Source organism: Primulina tabacum, chromosome 1 (assembly GCF_025594145.1).
Source record: "Primulina tabacum isolate GXHZ01 chromosome 1, ASM2559414v2, whole genome shotgun sequence".
NCBI lineage: Eukaryota > Viridiplantae > Streptophyta > Magnoliopsida > Lamiales > Gesneriaceae > Primulina > Primulina tabacum.
In genome coordinates, this window is record NC_134550.1 from 23,379,580 (window position 1) to 23,399,769 (window position 20,190).

Genomic DNA, 20,190 nt, shown 5'->3' on the forward strand with positions numbered 1-20,190 from the left:
CTTTCTAGTGGAATCCAGCTGTACGTGAAGGTACAAAGCCATTGTCCAGTCAAAGGACAATAATGGACGTTGCATCAGAGCATTAAAGACAAAACGTTTCAGAAGGGCAGTCAAAAAGTCGAGACACAAAGTTTAAGAAACGAATTCAAGATGCAACGGATACAACAAATGAGTCTCACTGTACAATCAGTTTTCCCACATATATAAAGAGAAGATCAGTGAAGACTCAACAACAGGAACAAGAAGGAGAAGAAGCTTTTAGGCATATACGAGAGAAAAGAAAGGGCACGCTCATTGCACATCAGCTTTTAGAAGCAATAAGCCCAGAGGGATTTATTCATAGTTACATCAGCTTAGATTAGAAGCTTATTTCCCTCAGTGTGTGAAAACATCCTTGTTCAGTTCTCACACACAAACACTCTCATTCACTCAAATACAGTCATGCACAAAGACGTTAAACTTGTGTATGTAGTCTTTCTCACATAGACATTAAAGAAGTGTTGAATGGAAGGTGATGCCTTCAGTCTAGTCTAGGAGTTCAGTTTAGGCAGTGGTGTAAGTCCTAGCTGAGTGGGTTTGTACAAGGTATCGTATAAATCAAAGTTTTCTAGTGGATCCTACCCGAGGCGATAGAAGGGGTGACGTAGGAGCCGTTGAAGTCTCCGAACATCCATAAACATATCTTGTGTATTTAACTGTTTAACTATTGTTTTCAAACTATTTGGATCAGTTAGAGTATCTGTCAGTTCAGTTGTCTCCATCACTGAACTGATGAATGCAAAAACTAATCTACCCTTTTTCGGTTATTCAGTTTACATAAGATAAAATGTTTTCTAATATAATAGTATTCTTCACGAAGGATTACTTCGAGTTTCTTCCGCTTGGTTTTTAACCAAACTCGATTTAATTCATCGGTGTTAATATTCTTAGAACACGAGTTATTGCAGCTCATTGGAGAATATTTTGTTTGAAGCATCCTAAAGATGCTCAGCAAATGATCCTTCATAGGTTTAAAAAGAAGGGTGCAACCGAAATGTTTCTGCAAATTACAAAATTTTTAAGCATGTCCAGTTTGATATTGCATACAATGATTTTAGGAATAGATATCCTGAGGCCGGACAATTTTTGGATGATAGAGATCCAGTTGATCGATGGACTCGAGCATATTGTCCAAAGACCCATTACAATATTATGACGACAAATGGGATTGAGTCGATCAATGCTCGACTACTTGACGAGAGGAAGCTTCCAATCGTTGCACTCTAGATTCTTTGCAGAAAATGGCCTTGTCTTGGTATGCCTGATATCGCCACGCATCAATTGAAGCTAACACTATTCTGATCCCTACCATCGAGGGGATTCTTCGTAGCAGGTTCACTGATGCCCAGGGAATGCAAGTTTTTGAATTAGGACATCTTGTGTTTGATGTTAGGAACCGCGGACATTCGGCCATAGTGGACCTGGAATCAAAAAGATGCACATGCCGAGTTTTTGATATTGATAGAATCCCATGTGCAAATACCATTGCAGCCAGTTGGTTAGCTAAGATTGATTTATATGATTTGTATTTGATCAAGTTAGCTAAAATCATTCAAACTTTGTGTCTCAGGGATCAGAATCCGAAGAAATGAGTAGCCAAACTCCGACCCTTGATATATCATTATCGGATAGCACGAATGTCAAGACATGTGTTAACTGCTGCACCTCATAAACGCCCCCCTGGAAAGCGGTCTAGCTGGTCCCAAGGTATATACATACATCAACCCTTTCTGTATAGGCGTCCCTTTATTTTGAGTATTTAATGTTTACACTCGAGTTTTTGTCGTTTTTCCAACAGTCGTTGTGCAATGAATGTGGGATCAGGAGCAGGAAAAAGATAAGGGCCCTAATGGGTAGTCGCAAAAGAGGAAAAGAAAGCCAAGAAATCAGCAAATGCCAGAATTTTCAGCCATCAAACCAGTAGCAGCAACAGTTGCACGGCAGCAGCGGAGAGAGTACCGGAAAGATTGGGAAGAAATTGTGGGCATTTGAGTTTGATGTGGCTTGGTAGAGACCTAGATCAAACATCAATCACAAGAGAAAACTTTGGGAAGAAGAGCAAGCTGCTATCCTTTTGATGGCCTCATCTTGTGGCTCTGTTTACGCTTAGTGTTTGTACTAAGTGCATTAGTAGTTGTACCTTTAAATTAATTGTGAGCGGCAACATGAAGAAGGAAAAATGTCTAAATGGGATTTTCCAAGTGTACTTTTGGGGTAGCTTTTCCAAGTGTACTTTTTGGGATAGAAGCATATTATACTTTTGGTGAATCCAGCGAGAGGCACGACCATTATGGATCAATACCTTTGACTATCCCCACTAGATTTGTGTTGACTGCTTTATCTTTATCTTCGGCAAATACTGACATCGAAGTGTAGAAATGCCTATCCATCAACGACACATCTGGTGACTTCCCTTCAGGATGTCAGATCTGCATCTCAAGCAATCCACGGAGAGCTTCGCCGATGTGCTGTAATTCGACAGAAAAAAAGGTTTTCAAATATTAAAAATAAGTGCTCTACAAATATACACGAGTTGTAAATGCTTACACAGATAGTGACATGCAAGTTCGCGATTACCATGGTCTCGTAGAATGACTTCTCATATTCGTCATAAAAACATGGAATCCTATTTGGCGAACGGACGAGCATCGATGCCCTAACTCGCCCAGCAAGTTAATTACCTTCAAAGTCACGCTCTCCGCAAGTGGCCTCACACCGTCATCTATAATTGCCCCAAACTGACGGTTCGCTGCGTAAATTGATAAATTATAACAACTTTAATGCAAATATGAATAGATAAGGTGTGGTGTACTAACCTCTCGACGTGGTCGCCTCGCCACCTAACATAACCGCATCAGGAGTCACTTGAATATCTAAAAACAAAAGTTTATTGTCTAATATACTATACATAAATATAAAATTAAAAAAGTGCATTATCTCACCTTCGGAGGATTCCTCTGTTATGATTGGAAGGCCAGGCTCAATATCCGTTGTGGGTGTGCTTGGCTACTACTGCCAGTTTCCCTAGTCATATTATTATCCACACCTAACAGCATACATCAAACAAATTAAAATTAGAATGAAAATTCTAATAAATCAATCTCTTACGTAAGCATAAATATATTTAATAAAATTAACGCACCAAAATCTTCCTCGGATGATTTCCTCTTCCGCCCTCTGCTATAGGCAATGCTATAATCTCTCTCTTGATGCACTGGCGTCGGAGACCTGATCTCAGCAACACCTGGTGTGTGAGACCTGATCTCAGCAAAACCAGCTCTAATATGTTCAGTCAAACTCGATCTCAAGTCATCGAAAGCCAGATTTATATTCCTCATACATGCCCTGGTCTCAATAAATCCTATTGTCATCTCAAGACGCATAGACGTAACGGAATCCTCCAATGCCGCCAACCGCCTCTCGAAACGATGCTCCAGGGGTAATGGGCGGCGGGAAGGATTGAGCTCAAAGTGGACTCTAGGACCCGTTCACATAGGAGAACTGATGCTTGAGCTGGATCTACTGGCATCACCAGAACGGGTGCCGGAACCATCTGGAGATAAATGTGCAGAAGGGGTGCTGGAACCATCCGGAGATAAAGGCATGAGCTGGACTGAGGGAGACTCCAGAGGGTACTCGCTACATATGACTGTTTGACCCTGCCTCAGAGCTCGAGTACCCGAGTGATGACCGCATCGAGTGCAGAATCAACAAAAACCCCGGTCGTATAATACGGTGAAACGATCTCCTCAGGAGTAGGAGTCAAACATCCAAGACAATCCTAAATTTAATTAATAACGTATCATATTAATTAAAAATTATGTCCACGGTTATTATATCAAATCAATTCATATTACAAACATCTATAGCACAGTTACCAAAGGCTGTAGTGACATCAACAGCAAATGGGGCACGGTTTGACGGCCACGTGTTAATCAACCACTGAAACATCCTGAGCAACATCAAACCGTCCACATCTCTTATCTTTACAAACTTTTGTGCCACGCTCGGATAATATTCATAAGCGAGGATCTGTAACATAAATTTCAAACAATATTATTAGTAAAAATAAAGATAACAAATCCACTTTAACATTCAAAAAATAATATACCTGTCGAGGCAGCACAAAACCACCGACAAGGAAGCTGCCTTCAACTTCTTTCCGACCATGTGTCCTCGATGAGGTAACTATATCGCCCTAAAAGGTTCTTTTTCAAACATCGGACCGCATCACGATAAGCTACTCTACCCCAGGGATAAGTGTTAAACATATCCAAATCATCTACAAGCCTCAAGTATTTAGGGTCGATATTCGTCGTCTTTTTCCTAGTTTTCTCACCGAAGAGGGCACAACAGAAGTAAAGACTAGCCATCTTTATTTTCTCCACATCTATACTAGTCTCATTCTGCACTTGGACACTAATCTTTGCTTCCAAATCACTCAAAACAATCTCAGACTTACCGGCAAAGTATGTGGTGCCAAAGACACCTCTATCTGGTACATCTTCGGGCTGTATATCGCAAGTCGAGGCTGATTATTAAACAATACTCTAACAAAGAAAATCTAACCGGCCTCTTGTGCACGACCATCCACAAATCATCACTACTAATATCAACTATCTGATTACTCATTAAATACCGTATAATTTGACTAGAAATGTTAAAATCTCTATGATACCTAACCAAATTACCAAAAAGAGACTGCTCGAAAAAAAAAGCTCTCTCGTCGTTGTTCAAATAATGATGAATCTTCTCGCTAATCTCTTTATATCTGGATTGAAGTGTCAATTTACATCGAAAAATTGCATACCTGCCTAGTTTTCTCGGCAAATAGACCTGTTACAAATACAAACAAATACGTTAGGAAAATAAATGGAGAATTTGGGTGGGTCGATCGAAGCTTGAGTAGAGTCGACCCAAGCATGGGTTGACCAAGATTGTGTCGACTAGGTCGACCCTTTCTTCTTCAACACGACACACTCAGAAGCAATAAATCGAAATAAACGTGAAAATTACCATATTTTGATTAGTCATTTCTTCGATTGAGTTTGCGTCGCCTCGAGGGAAGGGAATTTCCGAGAATGAAAATCGATCTGCGTTGAAGGAAGGGAAGAAAAAAGGATTTGCGTAGAGAAGGGTTTCTGGGCCAATTAAAAAATGGGATTAAGACACGAAGGATTTAAAAAACAAGGAGTCTGACTTTTTTAAAAAAAAAAAAGGAGTTGACTCTTGATTACTACATTAAACCTTAATTAAACTTCTAACTTCCTAAATTAATTGTTCTCTTCTCTTTCTTCTCATTCCACGCACATTTTCCCCAATTATCAGCTTTCCAAATTTAAAGAACTCATCTACCCCATCTACTGCTTCCGCGTTACATTAAATCAAAATTGACCACTGTTGTTGCTCGGGTGTTGTTGTGCTCATTCCTCAGATCCAGATCTAAATCTACTCCCGCATATCTTGCCCCATTCTTCTGTATTTGAAGACCAATTCGTCTATATTTGAAGAAAAATCACAGTAAGTTTTCTCCATTTTCTTTGAACACAGTTCATTGTTTTCTTCATGCAGTGATCGACCAAAATTAAGATCAATAATTTTTGTCGTTCATTGTTTTATTCATCGGCCAAAATTAAAATCAAGAATTTTTTTCAACCAAAATTTAGTTGGATCGATCAAGAAGAATTCTTCCTGGTCGACCAAACTCTTATTGGTCGACCATGTTTAGTCGATAAAAAAGATATATTTTCATGGTCGACATCACTCTTATTGGTCGACCAAGATTGGTCGATGTAGTTGTTCTTGTTTTTTTCGAAATTAAGTCGGTCGACGGTGATGTATTCATCTTGGTCGACCGACATAATTGCGGTCAACCAAGAAATTTTTCTTGGTCGACCAACAAATTTTTGGTCGGCCATGTGCGGACAATTTTTTTTTAATTAAAAAATTTTGCCCATTCTAATTATCATATTTGTTGGTGCATTTTCTAGATATGCCAACAGTTATTGTTGTTCATTTCGATGGGAAATGGGAAGTGACGGAGGGGCTGATATATGAATGGAATTCGGGGCCCAATGCAAAGTTTGTTGCTACTCCAGTGGATGATGATATTTGTTATTTTGAAAATTTAAAAGTAAATTATATAGAGCTGAGAAACTAGAAGATACTGCCAACTTGAGGTTGAGTTATCTTCTAGATTTTCCTTGCAACATTCAACCAATTTATTAAGAGAATGACCATGATTTGAAAGCATATTTGTATCTTGGTTGTCCGAGAAGTAGGCCAGTGCTTCAAGTTGAAATTGAATGTGTTGCTTCTTTTGATTCTTTTGATAATGTGCACGGATATGGTATTGATGAAAACAATTGCAATATTAACGAATAGAGGCATTTTGATTATTATTTTCACTTGAATATTGTTTCTGTGGATCGTAATAATAGCAGAGATTTTTTCGACGAAGCACATAATGTGGAAGCCATGCATGTTGATCGTAGTAACACAGACGAGTTATATGATGAAGCACGTAATGACGCAATTGAGGTCGAGGCAAATTTGATTCAAAGCAATGACGCAAATTTGGATGCGGATGTGGATATTGATAATGACACATTTTCATTCACGGATGGTTCTAACTTGTTTGTTGGTCAAGAGTTTCCAAACCGAGAAGCGGTGAAAAAAGAGCTAATTAGAATAAGTTTGGAAGCTTGCTTTGAATTTGAGACGGTTAAAAGTAGCAAAAAAGTGTACGCCGTAAAATGTGTAGTGTCTGATTGTAAGTGGAGAATCTGGACCTCAAAGATTAAGAATGATTCACATGCATTCTCTGTTCGGACATATTGCAACACACACACATGTGGTTTGACTGGGAGACGAAAGAGAATCCGTGGAGCGAGTTCTGCTGGTGTTCGTGATATATTGGTGGATAATTTCCAAGGTCATCCAGTGCCAATTGTACCAAAAGCGGTGATGTCGATGATGCGCAATAATATGAATGCTGATATATCATACTGCAAGGCTTGGAAAGCGAAAGAACTAACAGATAATATGTTGAAAGGTGATCCTACAAAGAGTTTTACTCTATTGACTTGTTATTTATTCATGGTTGAGCAGATGAATCGAGGAAGCATAACAGACATATTTTTCGACGAGTAAAATTGATTCAAGTATATGTTTCTTGCCTTTGGTGCATGCGTCAGAGAATATCGAAGTATGCAGAAAGTTGTATCAATTGATGGTACGTGGTTGAAGGGCAAGTATAATGGTGTTTTGCTGGTGGCGTCGGCACAAAATGGAAATTATCACCAATATCCTTTGGCGTGGGGAATCGTAGATGTCGAGTGTACTTTTTCGTGAAGTTGGTTTTTAACGAAGTTGTTAGAAGTAGTACCAGACGAGGATGAATTGGTGATAATTTCAATATAGGCATCAAAGAATCATTAATGCGGTTTCTGCTGTATATAGGAATGCACATCATGGTCATTGTATGTGGCATTTATCCCAAAACATGAAAACTAGATGCAAAAAAAAAGGGTGAAACCGAAATGTTTTTGCACATTGCAAAAATTTTTAAGCGTATCGAGTTTGATATTGCATTCAATGAATTTAGGAATAGATATCCTGAGGCAGCGCAATATTTGGACGAGAGAGACTCACTTGATCGATGGACTCGAGCATATTGTCCAAAGATCCTTTACAATAATATGACGGCAAACGGGGTTGAGTCTGTCAATGCTAGACTACTTGAAGAGAGGAAGCTGCCAATCATTGCACTCTTAGATTCTTTGCAGAAACTGGCCTCATCTTGGTTTGTCCGATATCGCCACGCATCAATTGCAAGTAACACTAACTTGACCCCTACGATCGAGGGGATTCTTCGTAGCAGGTTCACAGATGCCCAAGAAATGCAATTTTTTGAATTAGGACGCCTGGAGTTTGATGTTAGGAGTCGTGGACATTCGGCCATAGTGGACCTGGAATCAAAAAATGCACATGTAGAGTTTTTGATATTGATAGGATCCCATATTCTCATGCCATCGCAGCCAGTTGGTTAGCGATGATTGATTTATATGATATGTGTTCAGAGTACTATTCTACAATATCATGGTGCATGGCTTACTCAGAGACTGTGTATCCCGTTCCAAAAGAAAATGAATGGTCACGCAACATTAATTTTCCATCGGTGTTGCCTCCTTTGTTAGAGAAGAGAGTTGACAGAAGAAAACAAAACAGAATTCCTTCAATCGGTGAATTCAGCAAGAGATAGCTTGAGGGTTGACCAAAGTTTTATTTTTTGGTCGACCATTAGCTTGATGGTCGACCATTAGTTTTTTTTTATCGACGTTCAAGATCATGGTCGACCATTAGCTTGATGGTCGACCATGAGTTTTCTTTGGTCGACCATCAAGCTCATGGTCGACCATTAGGCTGATGGTCGACCATTAGTTTTCTTTGGTCGACCATCAAGCTCATGGTCGACCAAAAGCTTGATGGTCGACCATTAGTTTTTTTTAAAAAAATTGATATTAATAATTGTCGAAAATATGTAACATAATTATGAAATTATGATAGTTGTGAGATTATGATTCCATGATTCATATGTAAATTAAAACATATAACGTAATGCAATTATGATTCATATTTTTTGTTGTGAGATCGTTGTGAGATCGTGACATATTTTTTTTTAAATGTAACAGTTGTGAGATCGTGACACATGTCAATTATTACAGATAACATAATCGTGAAATTGCGATTCATATTTTTTAAAATATAACAAAATAGTTCGATTGTGATTCCACGTTTTTAAAATGTAACAAAATACTGAGATTGTGATTCTGTGATTCATATTTGAAATTACGATTCATATTTTTTTAATTTAACATAGTTGTGAGATCGTGACACATGTCAATTATTACATATAACATAATCGTGAAATTGCGATTCATATTTTTTAAAATATAACAAAATACTGAGATTGTGATTCTGTGATTCATATCTGAAATTACAATCCATATTTTTTTTAATTTAACATAGTTGTGAGATCGTGACACATGTCAATTATTACATATAACATAATTGTGAAATTGCGATTCATATTTTTTAAAATATAACAAAATAGTTCGATTGTGATTCCACGATTCATAGGTAACTTAAAACATATAACATAATCATATTTTTTAAAATGTAACAAAATACTGAGATTGTGATTCTGTGATTCATATGTAATTTAAAACATATAACATAATCCTGAAATTACGATTCATATTTTTTTAATGTAACATAGTTGTGAGATCGTGACACATTTGGTTTTTTAAATGTAACATGTTTGTGAGATCGTGAAATAATGTTATATGATGAATCGTGAACCCTAAACCCTTAAAACCCTAAACCCTAAAACCTAAAGCACAATGGTCGACCAAAAGGACAGTAGTGGTCGACCAACAAAAGCTAATGGTCGACCAAAAAGCTAGTGGTCGACCAAAAAGGATAATGGTCGACCAAAAAACTACCAGTGAATTACATAAGAAACAATATTCCAATAATTACATAAAATTGTCCGATACATCACAACGATGACCAATCATTAATGGAACATATTACAAGCTAAAAAATATCTAAACTCAGATACTAATCTATCATCTAAAGTTAGTACTAATTGTGCACTCTTCCTAGACAAATAGTATCCAGCAACAACTAACACAAATGCTCGGGAATCTTCACTGTGAAAAAAATAAAAGAAAATGAGAAGTAAATATTTACTGTAAAATTAAAAAAAAAAGAATAAAGAAGTTATTATATTTTAAATAGAAAGTTGACAACGTACTGTATAATCTTGGCAAGGAATTCATCATTTAGTTTTATATTCCATGGCCTCTCGGGGTGTGGGTTGTTCCCAACAATGGATAGCAGACGAGCAGCGTTTATAAGTATGGGCTCTATTTCCTCATTTATATCTTTGAATTTGGGATCGTGTCCTTCGCTGCAAGTCATATATAATGCACTTATTCACCCATGTAATGAGCTTTAACAAAAACCAGCGCCCATCTTTGTCGACAGGGATGAGAATTCTTCTTGCCTTTTCCAACGAGAGGCACGGTCATTCTGGATCACTACCTTTCACTTTGCTCACAATCCCTAATAAATTTATGTTGAAATTGTTATCTTTATCTTTGGCCAAAACTGAGATCGCAATGTAGAAATGTCTGTCCATCAATGACACCTCTGGCGACATCACTTCAGGATGTTGGATCTGCATCTCAAGCAATCCACGGAGAGCTTCGCCGATGTGCTGAATTCAACATAACAAAAGGTTTTCAATGTTTTAAAATAAGTTCTCTACAAATTTAAACGCCTTGTAAATGCTTACAAGGAGAGTGACACGTGAGTTTGTGATCACCATGGGCCCGTAGAACGACTTCTCATACTCGGCATAAAAACCTCGAATCCTACTTGGCGAACGGTCGAGCATCGATGCCCTAACTTGCGCCAGCGAGTTGTTTACCTTCAGTGTCACGGTCTCCGCAAGTGGCCTCACACTGTCATCTATAATTGCCCCAAACTGACGGTTCGCTGCGTAAAATGATCAATTGTAACAACTTTAATGCAAATATGAACAATAAACAAGGTATAGTGTAATAACCTCTCGATGTGGTCGCCTCGCCTCCTGACATACGCGCATCTGGAGTCACTTGAATATCTAAAAACAAAAAGTATATTGTTTAATATACTATACATAAATATAAATTAAAAAAGTGCATTACCTCACCTTCTGCGGACTCCTCTGCATTGACTGGAAGGTTAGGCTCAAATATCTGTTGGGTTTGGCTACTACTGCCAATTTCCATACCCAGATTATCATCCACACCTAACAGCGTACATTAAAAAAATTAAAATAATAACAACTTAAATGCAAATAAGAATAGACAAGGTTTAGTGTAATAACCTCTCGACGTGGTCGCCTCGCCACCTGACATACGCACATCCGAAGTCACTTGAATATCTAAAAAAAAGTTTATTGTTTAATATACTATACATAAATATCAAATCAAAAAAGTGCATTAACTCACCTTCTGAGGACTCCTCTGTAATGACTGGAAGGTTAGGCTCAAATATATGTTGGGTCTGGCTACTACTACCAATTTTCCTTGCCAGATTATCATCCACACCTAACAGCAGTACATTAAACAAATTAAAATAATAATTAGAATTCTATTAAATCATTCTATTACATAAATATAAATATAATTAATAAAATTAACTCACCAAAATCTGCCTCGGATGATTTCCTCTTCCGCCCTCTGCTATAGGCTATGCTATAATCTCTGTCCTGCTGCACTAGCATGTTAGACCTCATCTCAGCAAAACCAGCTCTAATCTGTTCAGTCAAACTCAATCTCAACTCATCGAGACCAAGATTGAAACTCGATTTCAAGTCATCTAAAGCTTGATTTATATCCCTGATACACGCCCTGGTCTCAATAAATCCTGCTGACATCTTAACATGCATAGACGTAACAGAATCCTCCAACGCAGTCAATGGCCTCTCGAAACGATGCTCCAAGGGTGATGGGCGGCGGGAAGGATTGAGTCCAAAGTGGACTCTAGGACCCGTACGCATAGGAGAATTGGTGCTAGAGATGGATCTATTGAGATCACCAGAATGGTGCTGGAAACGTCCGGAGATGCATGTGCAGAAGGCGTGTGCTAGACAGAGGGAGTTGAATGTGCAGAATGCTTGTGCTGGACTGAGGGAGACTCCAGAGGGTGCTCGCTACATATGACTGTCTGACCCTGCCTCCAGAGCTCGAGTACCCGAGTGGTGACCGCATCGAGCGCAGAATCAACAAAAACTCCGGTCGTATAATACGCTGAAATAAGCTCATCGGGAGTAGGAGTCAAACATCCAAGACAATCCTACATTTAATTGATAACGTATCAGATTAACTAAAAATTAAGTTCACAGTTATTATATCAAATCAATTCATATTACTTACATCTATAGCACAATCACCAAATGCTGCAGTGACATCAACAGCAGTTGGGGCACGGTTTGACGGCCACGTGTTAGTCACCCAATGAAACATCCTGGGCAACATCAAACCGTCCACATTTCTTCTCCCTTGCAAACTTTTGTGCCACGCTCGGATAATATTCATAAGCGAGGATCTGTAACATAAATTTAGAACAATGTTATTATTAGAAATAAAGTTAACAAATCCAGATTTAACATTCAAAAAATAATATACCTGCAGAGGCAGCACAAAACCACCGACAAAAAAGCTACCATCAACTTCTTTCCGATCCTGTGCCTCGGTGAGGTAATTATATCGCCCTAAAAGGTCCTTCTTCAAACATCGGACCGCATCACGAAAGGCTACTCTACCCCACGGATAGCTGTTAAACCAATCAAAATCATCTATAAGCCTCTGGTATTTAGGGTCGATCTTATTCGTTTTTTTCCTAGTCCCCTCACCGAACACAAAACAACAGAAGTAAAGACTAGCCATCTTTAACTTCTCAACGTCTACATCAGTCTCATTCTGCACTTGAACACTCATCTTTGCCTCCAAATCACTCAAAACAATCTCAGACTTACCGGCAAAGTGTCTGGAGCCAAAGACACCTCCCTCTGGTACATCTACAGGCTCCGTACCGCAATCGAGGCCGGTTATTAAACAATACTCTAACAAAAAAAATCTAACCGGCCTCTTGCGCACCACCATCCAAAACTCATCACTACCCGTGTCAACTATCTGATTACTCATCAAATACCACATAATTTGACTAGAAATATTAAAATCTCTATGATACCTAACAAAATTACCAAAAGGAGATTGCTCCAAAAAAAGGGCTCTCTCGTCGTTGTTGAGGTAGTGAAAAAACTTCTCCGCAACCTCTTTATATCTTGATTTGAGTGTCAACTTGCAGCGAAAAATTGCATCACTGCCTAGTTTTCTCGACAAATATACCTGTCACAAATACAAATATATTAGAATAACAAACTAATGTTAAACTGAACTAGCAAGCATTGGTTGACCAACCCACGCTTGGTCGACCAACGCTTGGTCGACTAAGAAGCGGTGGTCGACCAACGCATGGTCGACCACGGCTTCTTGGTCGACCAGGCTCTTCTTGGTCGACCAACCCTCGCTTGGTCAACCAAGAAGCCCTTTCTTCCTCAACAACTCAACACACGTACCCTTTTTTCCTCAACACGATGGTTCGACCCTTTCTTTCTCAACACACGCACGAAGAATCAAATAACAGAATAAAAGTGAACATACCATATTTTGGTTAGCCATTTCTCGGATGCGTTGCAAAAAAAAGGTTGAAGAAGGGTTTCGTCGATTCAGTTGCACGGATTTAGTCGACGGGAAAACGAGGGCAAGTGAGTCGACTGCGTAAGATTTACAGTGAAGTGAAAAAGTTTAGAAGAGTGAAAAAAGATTAATCAATTTTAAACTTAAAATATAGGGACATTTACGTAAATTGACATCATGAATCCTTTTTTTAAAATAAGTCACAAAGGACTCCCTTTTCCCTAAATTTCCCTTCCCGTCGGCCACCTTCCGCTCATCTTGCCATCGCCATGCCACCCGAACCAAAGCTCTGACCACAACATTAGATGGAACTTGACCCCGGGAACTCGATTAGGGCTTGAATCAGGGGAATGCTAAGCTGCACTGAGCCCTGTCTGTGTGCTATTCTTTCTCCAATTTTTTATGAGATTTTGGTTCGATTTCTTGGTCTATTTGTGGTCCTTTGGTAAGGATTTGAATCTTAATGTGTAGTTGGTTTTTCCCCTATTTTCAGCTCGTTTTTCAGCATTTCCAGCCACGTTTAGTTTATTTCCTGTGAGCTCTGTGTGTACACCAAAGAACCATACCACCTAGGGACCGCTAGCGACTAGTTCAAGCTTTGAACTGTTAGATCTCGATTTTCTACACGCCCAAACGCAGCGGAAGTTTTAAAATTTTTTAGATCTTGACATTCAAGATGTATTTGGATTTGGGACGCTCGTATGATTTTTATAATTAAACATACATAGGACGTTTAGTTTTTACCTTTAATGAATAGATCACTTGGCACCAACTGATCCGGTAAAGGCGGATCTAGCTCTTGATGAATCCCTACGAACTTTCTTCAAGGAACTCCTTCTTTAATCTTCTAATCAGGTCCACGACTAGAACGTTTGTTCCTCTTCTGATTTGCAATAGAAAAACTGGAAGAGATTTTAATGTTGAGATCAAAATATGAGAGACGGCTCAAACTTTTTATTCAAAAGCATATGACCGAAAATATGAGGGATTGTAATTTGAGATTCTCGAAAATCCCATGTCCCTTGAGATAGTGGAGGCTACCCCTTTTATATTAAAAAGAATTTTAACCTAAATTCCATAATTATGGATTTAGGTTCCTAAATTAAATTTAATGGGCTTTGTTAAATAAATGGACTAGTCAAACTAGTTTAATTAATTATATTAAAGTCCATCAAGAACTTTAATCATTTAATATGTTGGACTTGTACTCCTACAAGCCCATTAAACATACCTCCCATCATATTTAATTTAATATTTAATAAAACCAACTTTTGAGTTTAATAAATTAAATTAATTATAAATACAATTAATTGCGAATTCAACTCCTTGAATTTTATCACCTCCAAAATTTCATATTTAATAAACTCAACTTTTGAGTTTAATAAATTAAATTCTCAAATGTTATAAATTCAATTCCTTGAATTTATTTTCTCAAAATTTAATTATCATAAATTCAACTCCTTGAATTTACTATATAATATAAATTCAACTTCTTTATTTATTCTTTCAACGGGAACAAACGATCCAGTGCTTGTGTGACCCTCAATGGTTCAGGGATACAGCTAGTCGTGGGTTCACAACTCATTGTGATTCAGGACATAATCTTTTATTTGGGCATACCCTAGTTAGCTCCATTCTTTTCATCAACACCTTGATCAAGAATGTCAGAACTCATTTCTAATTGCACCCATCGGATCATGGTAAGAGCGTCTAGTAGCATCGCCCCATGATCCCCTAGGTATCACTGATAGTGCCTGCAAGAACCAGTTGATTATGATTAGCGTACAGTACGGTCCTTTCATCTCATATAACCCGATCGAATCTGCAATCATTGGTTCATCGAGGGTTGCATATTAATTCGATTACCATGTGATAAACATAAATAGTGGCATCGCATGTACCATTGGAGAACTCCTTCTCCAACGTACATCTCATATTCTGGCCAGAGATTCCATGCACTATTATTACATCAGATCACATAGGATATCCACACCCGTAGGTGAGCGGTGAATTCTCGACTACAATGCACTGGCTCCTATATGTGTCGCAACTGTACCCAACCTCGCCACCTTATTACTCTCCTAGAGCCGGTAAACGAGTCAAAGCACAGCCCTAGCATATAGAGCCTCAGTGTTGTCCCGGGTCGTAAGGACTAATGGTGTACAATCATAACCACGGACTTATCCTCTCGATGAATGATAACCACTTGGAAAGTTCGAGGGATGGTTGTTCGGTATAATCATCATATGACTACCCATCTACATGTTTGGACATCTTCATGCTCTTAACAAGAAACGCAGTACACAACATCACAAATGCTAGTCTCGAGCTCAAGCGACCTTTATCCCTGCTTTAGGTGCCTGAATCGACTAGGAACGAATTTAGAATATGCAATGTTTACAAATGAGTTTCAACATCGAATTACGATTCATTTGTATTAAAGCATAATCAAGGACTTTATCTATGCTGTTTGCATGGGTATACAGATAAAGTATAAAAAGACCGTAAAAAGTTAAATTATATGAAAATAAAGATTGTTTATTACACTAGAGTCAATAAATTCTCTAGCCAACCGTTGGCTTGCAGGGCATCTACTCTAACAATCTCCCACTTGCCCTAGAGCCAACTACCCATAACTTTAATCACATTGCTTCGCGATGCTTCTCAAACAATGGTCTTGGCAAGGGTTACGTAAGTGGATCAGCAACATTATCTGCAGATGGGACTCTTTCGACCGATATGTCTCCTCTTCCCACAATCTCCCGTATGATGTGGAACTTCCTCAGTACAGGTTTGGATCGCTGATGAGACCTTGGTTCCTTTGCTTGCGCAACGGCATCAGTGTTGTCCCAGTACAACGGGACTGGATCAACTCAATTAGGAATAACGCCCAACTCTTGGACAAGATTCCTCATCCAAACTACATCTTTTGTTGCGGCAGATGCAACAATGTATTCAACTTCAGTGGTGAAATCCGCAACGGTGTCTTGCTTGGAACCTTTCCGAGAGACAGCCACACCATTAAGCATGAATACAAAGCCAGAGGTTGATTTCGAATCATCTACATCACATTGGAAGCTAGAATCAGTGTAGCCTTCCAATTTCAATTCTCCACCCCATAGACCATGAACAAGTTCTTAGTCGTTCTCAAGTACTTAAAAATATCTTTCACGGCCTTCCAATGTAGTGGACCAGGGTTTGCCTGATATCTGCTTGTGACACTTAGAGCGTAAGCAACATCGGGACGTGTCGATATCATACCATACTTGATACTACCAATGCCTGACGCATATGGAATTCGTGTCATCATCTCTATCTCTTCATCAGTTTTGGGACACATTGCCTTAGATAGAGTAATACCATGACACATTGGTAAGTATCCTTTCTTGGACTCTTCCATAGAGAATCATTTTATAATGGTATCAATATAGGTGGCTTGGGTGAGGCCAAGCATCCTCTTTTATCTATCTCTATAGATTTGTATTTCCAATACGTAGGATGCTTCACCCATGTCTTTCATGGAGAATTCACTGGCTAACCATACTTTAGTTGATTGCAATAATCCTACATCATTCCCAATGAGCAGGATATCATCAACATAAAGTACCAGGAATGTAATTGCACTCCCACTACCTTTCTTGTACACACATGGTTTCTCAGGATTTTTAGCAAAACCAAACTCTTTGATAGTGCTATCAAATCTGAAGTTCCAACTCCTTGACGCCTGCTTAAGACCATATATTGATTTCTGAAGTTTGCATACATTATGCTCACTTCTCACTGATGTGTATCCCTCAGGTTGAGACATATAAATTTCTTCTTTGATGTCTCCATTAAGGAATGCAGTCTTTACATCCATTTGCCATATCTCATAGTCATACCATGCTGCTATGGCTAGTAGTATTCTAATGGACTTAAACATAGCAACTGGTGAAAAAGTTTTCTCATAGACAACTCTTTGCCTTTGAGTATAACATTTTTCAACCAGTCTTACTTTGAAGGTCACTACCTTCATATCCGCCCCGAGCTTTCTTTTGTAGATCCATTTGCATCCTATGAGAATGATTCCCTCAGGTGGATCCACTAATGTCCAGACTTGGTTTGAATACATAGAGTCCATTTCTGACTGCATGGCTTCAAGCCATTTGGTTGAATCAGTATCAGATATTGCTTCTTTAAAATTCATTGGATTACATCCAACACAAGACTCATCATGGTCTTGTTCAAGAAGAAGCGTATATCTAGCAGGTGGTCTAATAACCCTATCAGACCTTCTAGGAGCTTGTACTTCAACTACTGGTTGTTGGGAAATGGGTTCAACTTCTATAGTTGAGGGAGTATCTTGAATTTCTTCAAGTTCTATCATCTTGCCTTTTTCTATCTAATAGAAATTTTATTTCCAAAAAAGTGGCATTTCTTGAAACAAACACTTTTGCTTCATTGGGATGATAGAAATGATATCCAACAGAATTCTTTGGATATCCTACAAAGTAGCACAAAGTGGATCTACTATCCAATTTGTCTCCCACTGTCTGCTTCATGTAAGCAGGACATCTCCATATTCTCATGTAAGAATATTTTGGAGTTTTTCCCATCCATATCTTATATGGTGTTTTATCCACTGCTTTAGTATGGACATTATTCAACAATATTGCCGCGGTTTCAAGCGCAAAGCCCCAAAACGATGTAGGCAATTCAGTGAATCCCATCATGGATCGAACCATGTCCAACAAGGTTCGCTTACGCATTCAGAAACATCATTCAATTGTGGTGTTGCTGGTGGAGTCCACTGTGAGATAATCTCATTCTCTTTTAGATAATACAAAATTTCAGCACTCAAGTATTCTCGACCTCGATCAGATGGAAGTGTCTTAATACTTCTTTCTAGCTATTTTTCTAATTCAGATCTGAATTCTTTGAACCTTTCAAATGCTTCATATTTGTGTTTCATCATATAAACGTACCTATACCTCGAATGGTCATCAGTAAAGGTAATGAAGTAGGCATTGCCCATATTTTGTGCTAACACTTAGCGGGCGGCCACAACCGTCTTTGTGGATCAAATCCAGTAGACCATGTGCACGTTCCACGTTTCCATTGAATGGAGTCTTGGTCATTTTTCCTTTCAGACAGGACTCACGGGTAAGTAGATAATTTATGTCTGACAAGTCAAACATGCATTCTCCCACTAGCTTGTGCATCCTTCATTGAGAAATGTGACATAGTCTAGCGTGCTATATTTGTGTGGGATTTGGATCATCTAACTTTCTTTTGTTTGTTGTTGAAATCATGTTTACTTGGACATTCACTTATCATTTCCAGAACATTTCTGGCATATATAATTTCTTATGTCCGGACTTCTTGCAGTGAAATAAATATGTTCCAACTTACTGGGCTTTGCAGGCCTTTTAAGTGTCTTTTAGAGTTTGCCTCTTATTGGGTTTGTTTTTCTTGTGAGGGGTAGAACATTTCTTTCCCTCACTTGGTGGGCCATTTTTCGTCTGACGAGAGGCCCATTAGAAAAACAACAATTCCCAGATTTATGGTGATCTCATAAGTTATAAGCATATTGACTAGCTCTTCAACGCTATCATCTGTCTTATTCAAATTGAAGTTCACCATAACCCCGTCAAATGAGGAAGAGAAAGACAACAAATTGATGTTATCTTGCAACTTGTTAGGAATCACATATTCAGGCCCACCACATTCTCAATAAGCCCAGTCATACGTACACAATGCTCATTGGCCATAGCCCCATCTTGCATGAATGTAGTCATGAGCTTTTAAAAATGGTGTTCATCAATGTACGGGTTTCATGTACCATGCAACTCTTGCATGTGTATTCGAATGTCAGCAGCATTCAACATTTCCTCAAACTGTCCCTACAGTTCATTTGACATAGAAGCGAGCATGTTACACTTTAGCTTGCATACTATGGTCCTACCATCTTGCATGCTTTGTCTGTTCAGCAGGACTGACATTAGTGTGTATGTCATTTTCTCCGAATTCAGAACAATTTTCCAACCAGTTTTGAAAATTAGATTCGGTTAACTTGTTAATAATATAAATGTATTACGTGAAGAAATCGAAAATATACTGATACGGAAACAGAATAATGGTTGCTGATTTTAAAATAATTTTAAGATATAAAATATGAATTTTATTTTATAAATCTTCCTTCCACTATTTTGACATTTCCACCACTCTCTGATGAAAAAGGAAAATCGTATTTTCTTAGTAGGCACGTAGAGTCCAATTAGTCAATTATAATCCCGAATAATATCAGCTAACTATAATTTCTAAAAGATAGAATCCAATTGCATCCCTATGCAACCTCCGCATGTTTTGCCTCACGTTTAATAAGGACCCAATAATATGACGCCGTTTATTTTCGCGTGTCAAACCAACCCATCAATATTGAATTGTAGTGGACGGTCGCCATGAATTCCCCCAATAATATGAGCCGAAGTCATGGGAGTTCCACTCAATTCACATCATATGTTTGGTGGAAGTCACAGCTTTCCGGCATACAGGCCTCCCCAATAATATGAGCCAGACACTGTCCGCAGATAGCGATCAACATGCAACCACGGTTGATGGAAGGCAAGGAAAAATTAAATTCTTTAATTTTACTTTTTCGGTTTGATATAAATTTTAAATCTTATTCAAAATGAGGGATTTTAATTTTTAAAATTGTCTCATCATTTTAATTTAAAAATCGCGTGCCACGAGTTTGTTTGTTTGCCGGATTCATGCAACTATATTATTTAATAATATACATACATGCATACTACTATATATTGCATATATCATAATATGACATTCAACAATAAAT

At 38.3% G+C, this 20,190-nt stretch overlaps 2 protein-coding genes across 2 annotated transcripts; both read right to left on the reverse strand.

Moving 5' to 3' along the window:
* Positions 1-3,703: 3,703 nt before the first annotated feature.
* LOC142506444 (uncharacterized) lies at positions 3,704-13,337 on the reverse strand. The gene is made up of 4 exons (XM_075619465.1): positions 13,320-13,337; positions 12,282-13,004; positions 3,901-4,071; positions 3,704-3,820 (listed from the first exon to the last, which is right to left on the reverse strand). The coding sequence occupies exons 1-4, from the start codon at positions 13,335-13,337 to the stop codon at positions 3,704-3,706; spliced, it is 1,029 nt and encodes a 342-aa protein (XP_075475580.1).
* Positions 10,133-11,705, reverse strand: LOC142520808 (uncharacterized). Its single transcript, XM_075623958.1, has 7 exons — positions 11,299-11,705; positions 11,103-11,201; positions 10,979-11,035; positions 10,802-10,900; positions 10,676-10,732; positions 10,403-10,578; positions 10,133-10,324 (listed from the first exon to the last, which is right to left on the reverse strand). The coding sequence occupies exons 1-7, from the start codon at positions 11,651-11,653 to the stop codon at positions 10,133-10,135; spliced, it is 1,035 nt and encodes a 344-aa protein (XP_075480073.1). The 5' UTR covers positions 11,654-11,705.
* Positions 13,338-20,190: the final 6,853 nt, after the last annotated feature.

Excerpts from the sequence above, each read along its gene's own strand:
- LOC142506444 (XM_075619465.1), bottom strand. Across the intron at positions 4,072-12,281 it reads GTTTTGTGCTGCCTCTGCAG|ATCCTCGCTTATGAATATTA; the intron begins GTATATTATTTT and ends TTTATGTTACAG. Across the intron at positions 3,821-3,900 it reads TTGGTAACTGTGCTATAGAT|GATTGTCTTGGATGTTTGAC; the intron begins GTTTGTAATATG and ends AATTAAATTTAG.
- LOC142520808 (XM_075623958.1), bottom strand. The coding sequence starts at position 11,653 with ATGCGTACGGGTCCTAGAGTCCACTTTGGACTCAATCCTTCCCGCCGC. Across the intron at positions 11,202-11,298 it reads ATCATCCGAGGCAGATTTTG|GTGTGGATGATAATCTGGCA; the intron begins GTGAGTTAATTT and ends TACTGCTGTTAG. Across the intron at positions 10,579-10,675 it reads CGAGGCGACCACATCGAGAG|ATGACAGTGTGAGGCCACTT; the intron begins GTTATTACACTA and ends GGGCAATTATAG.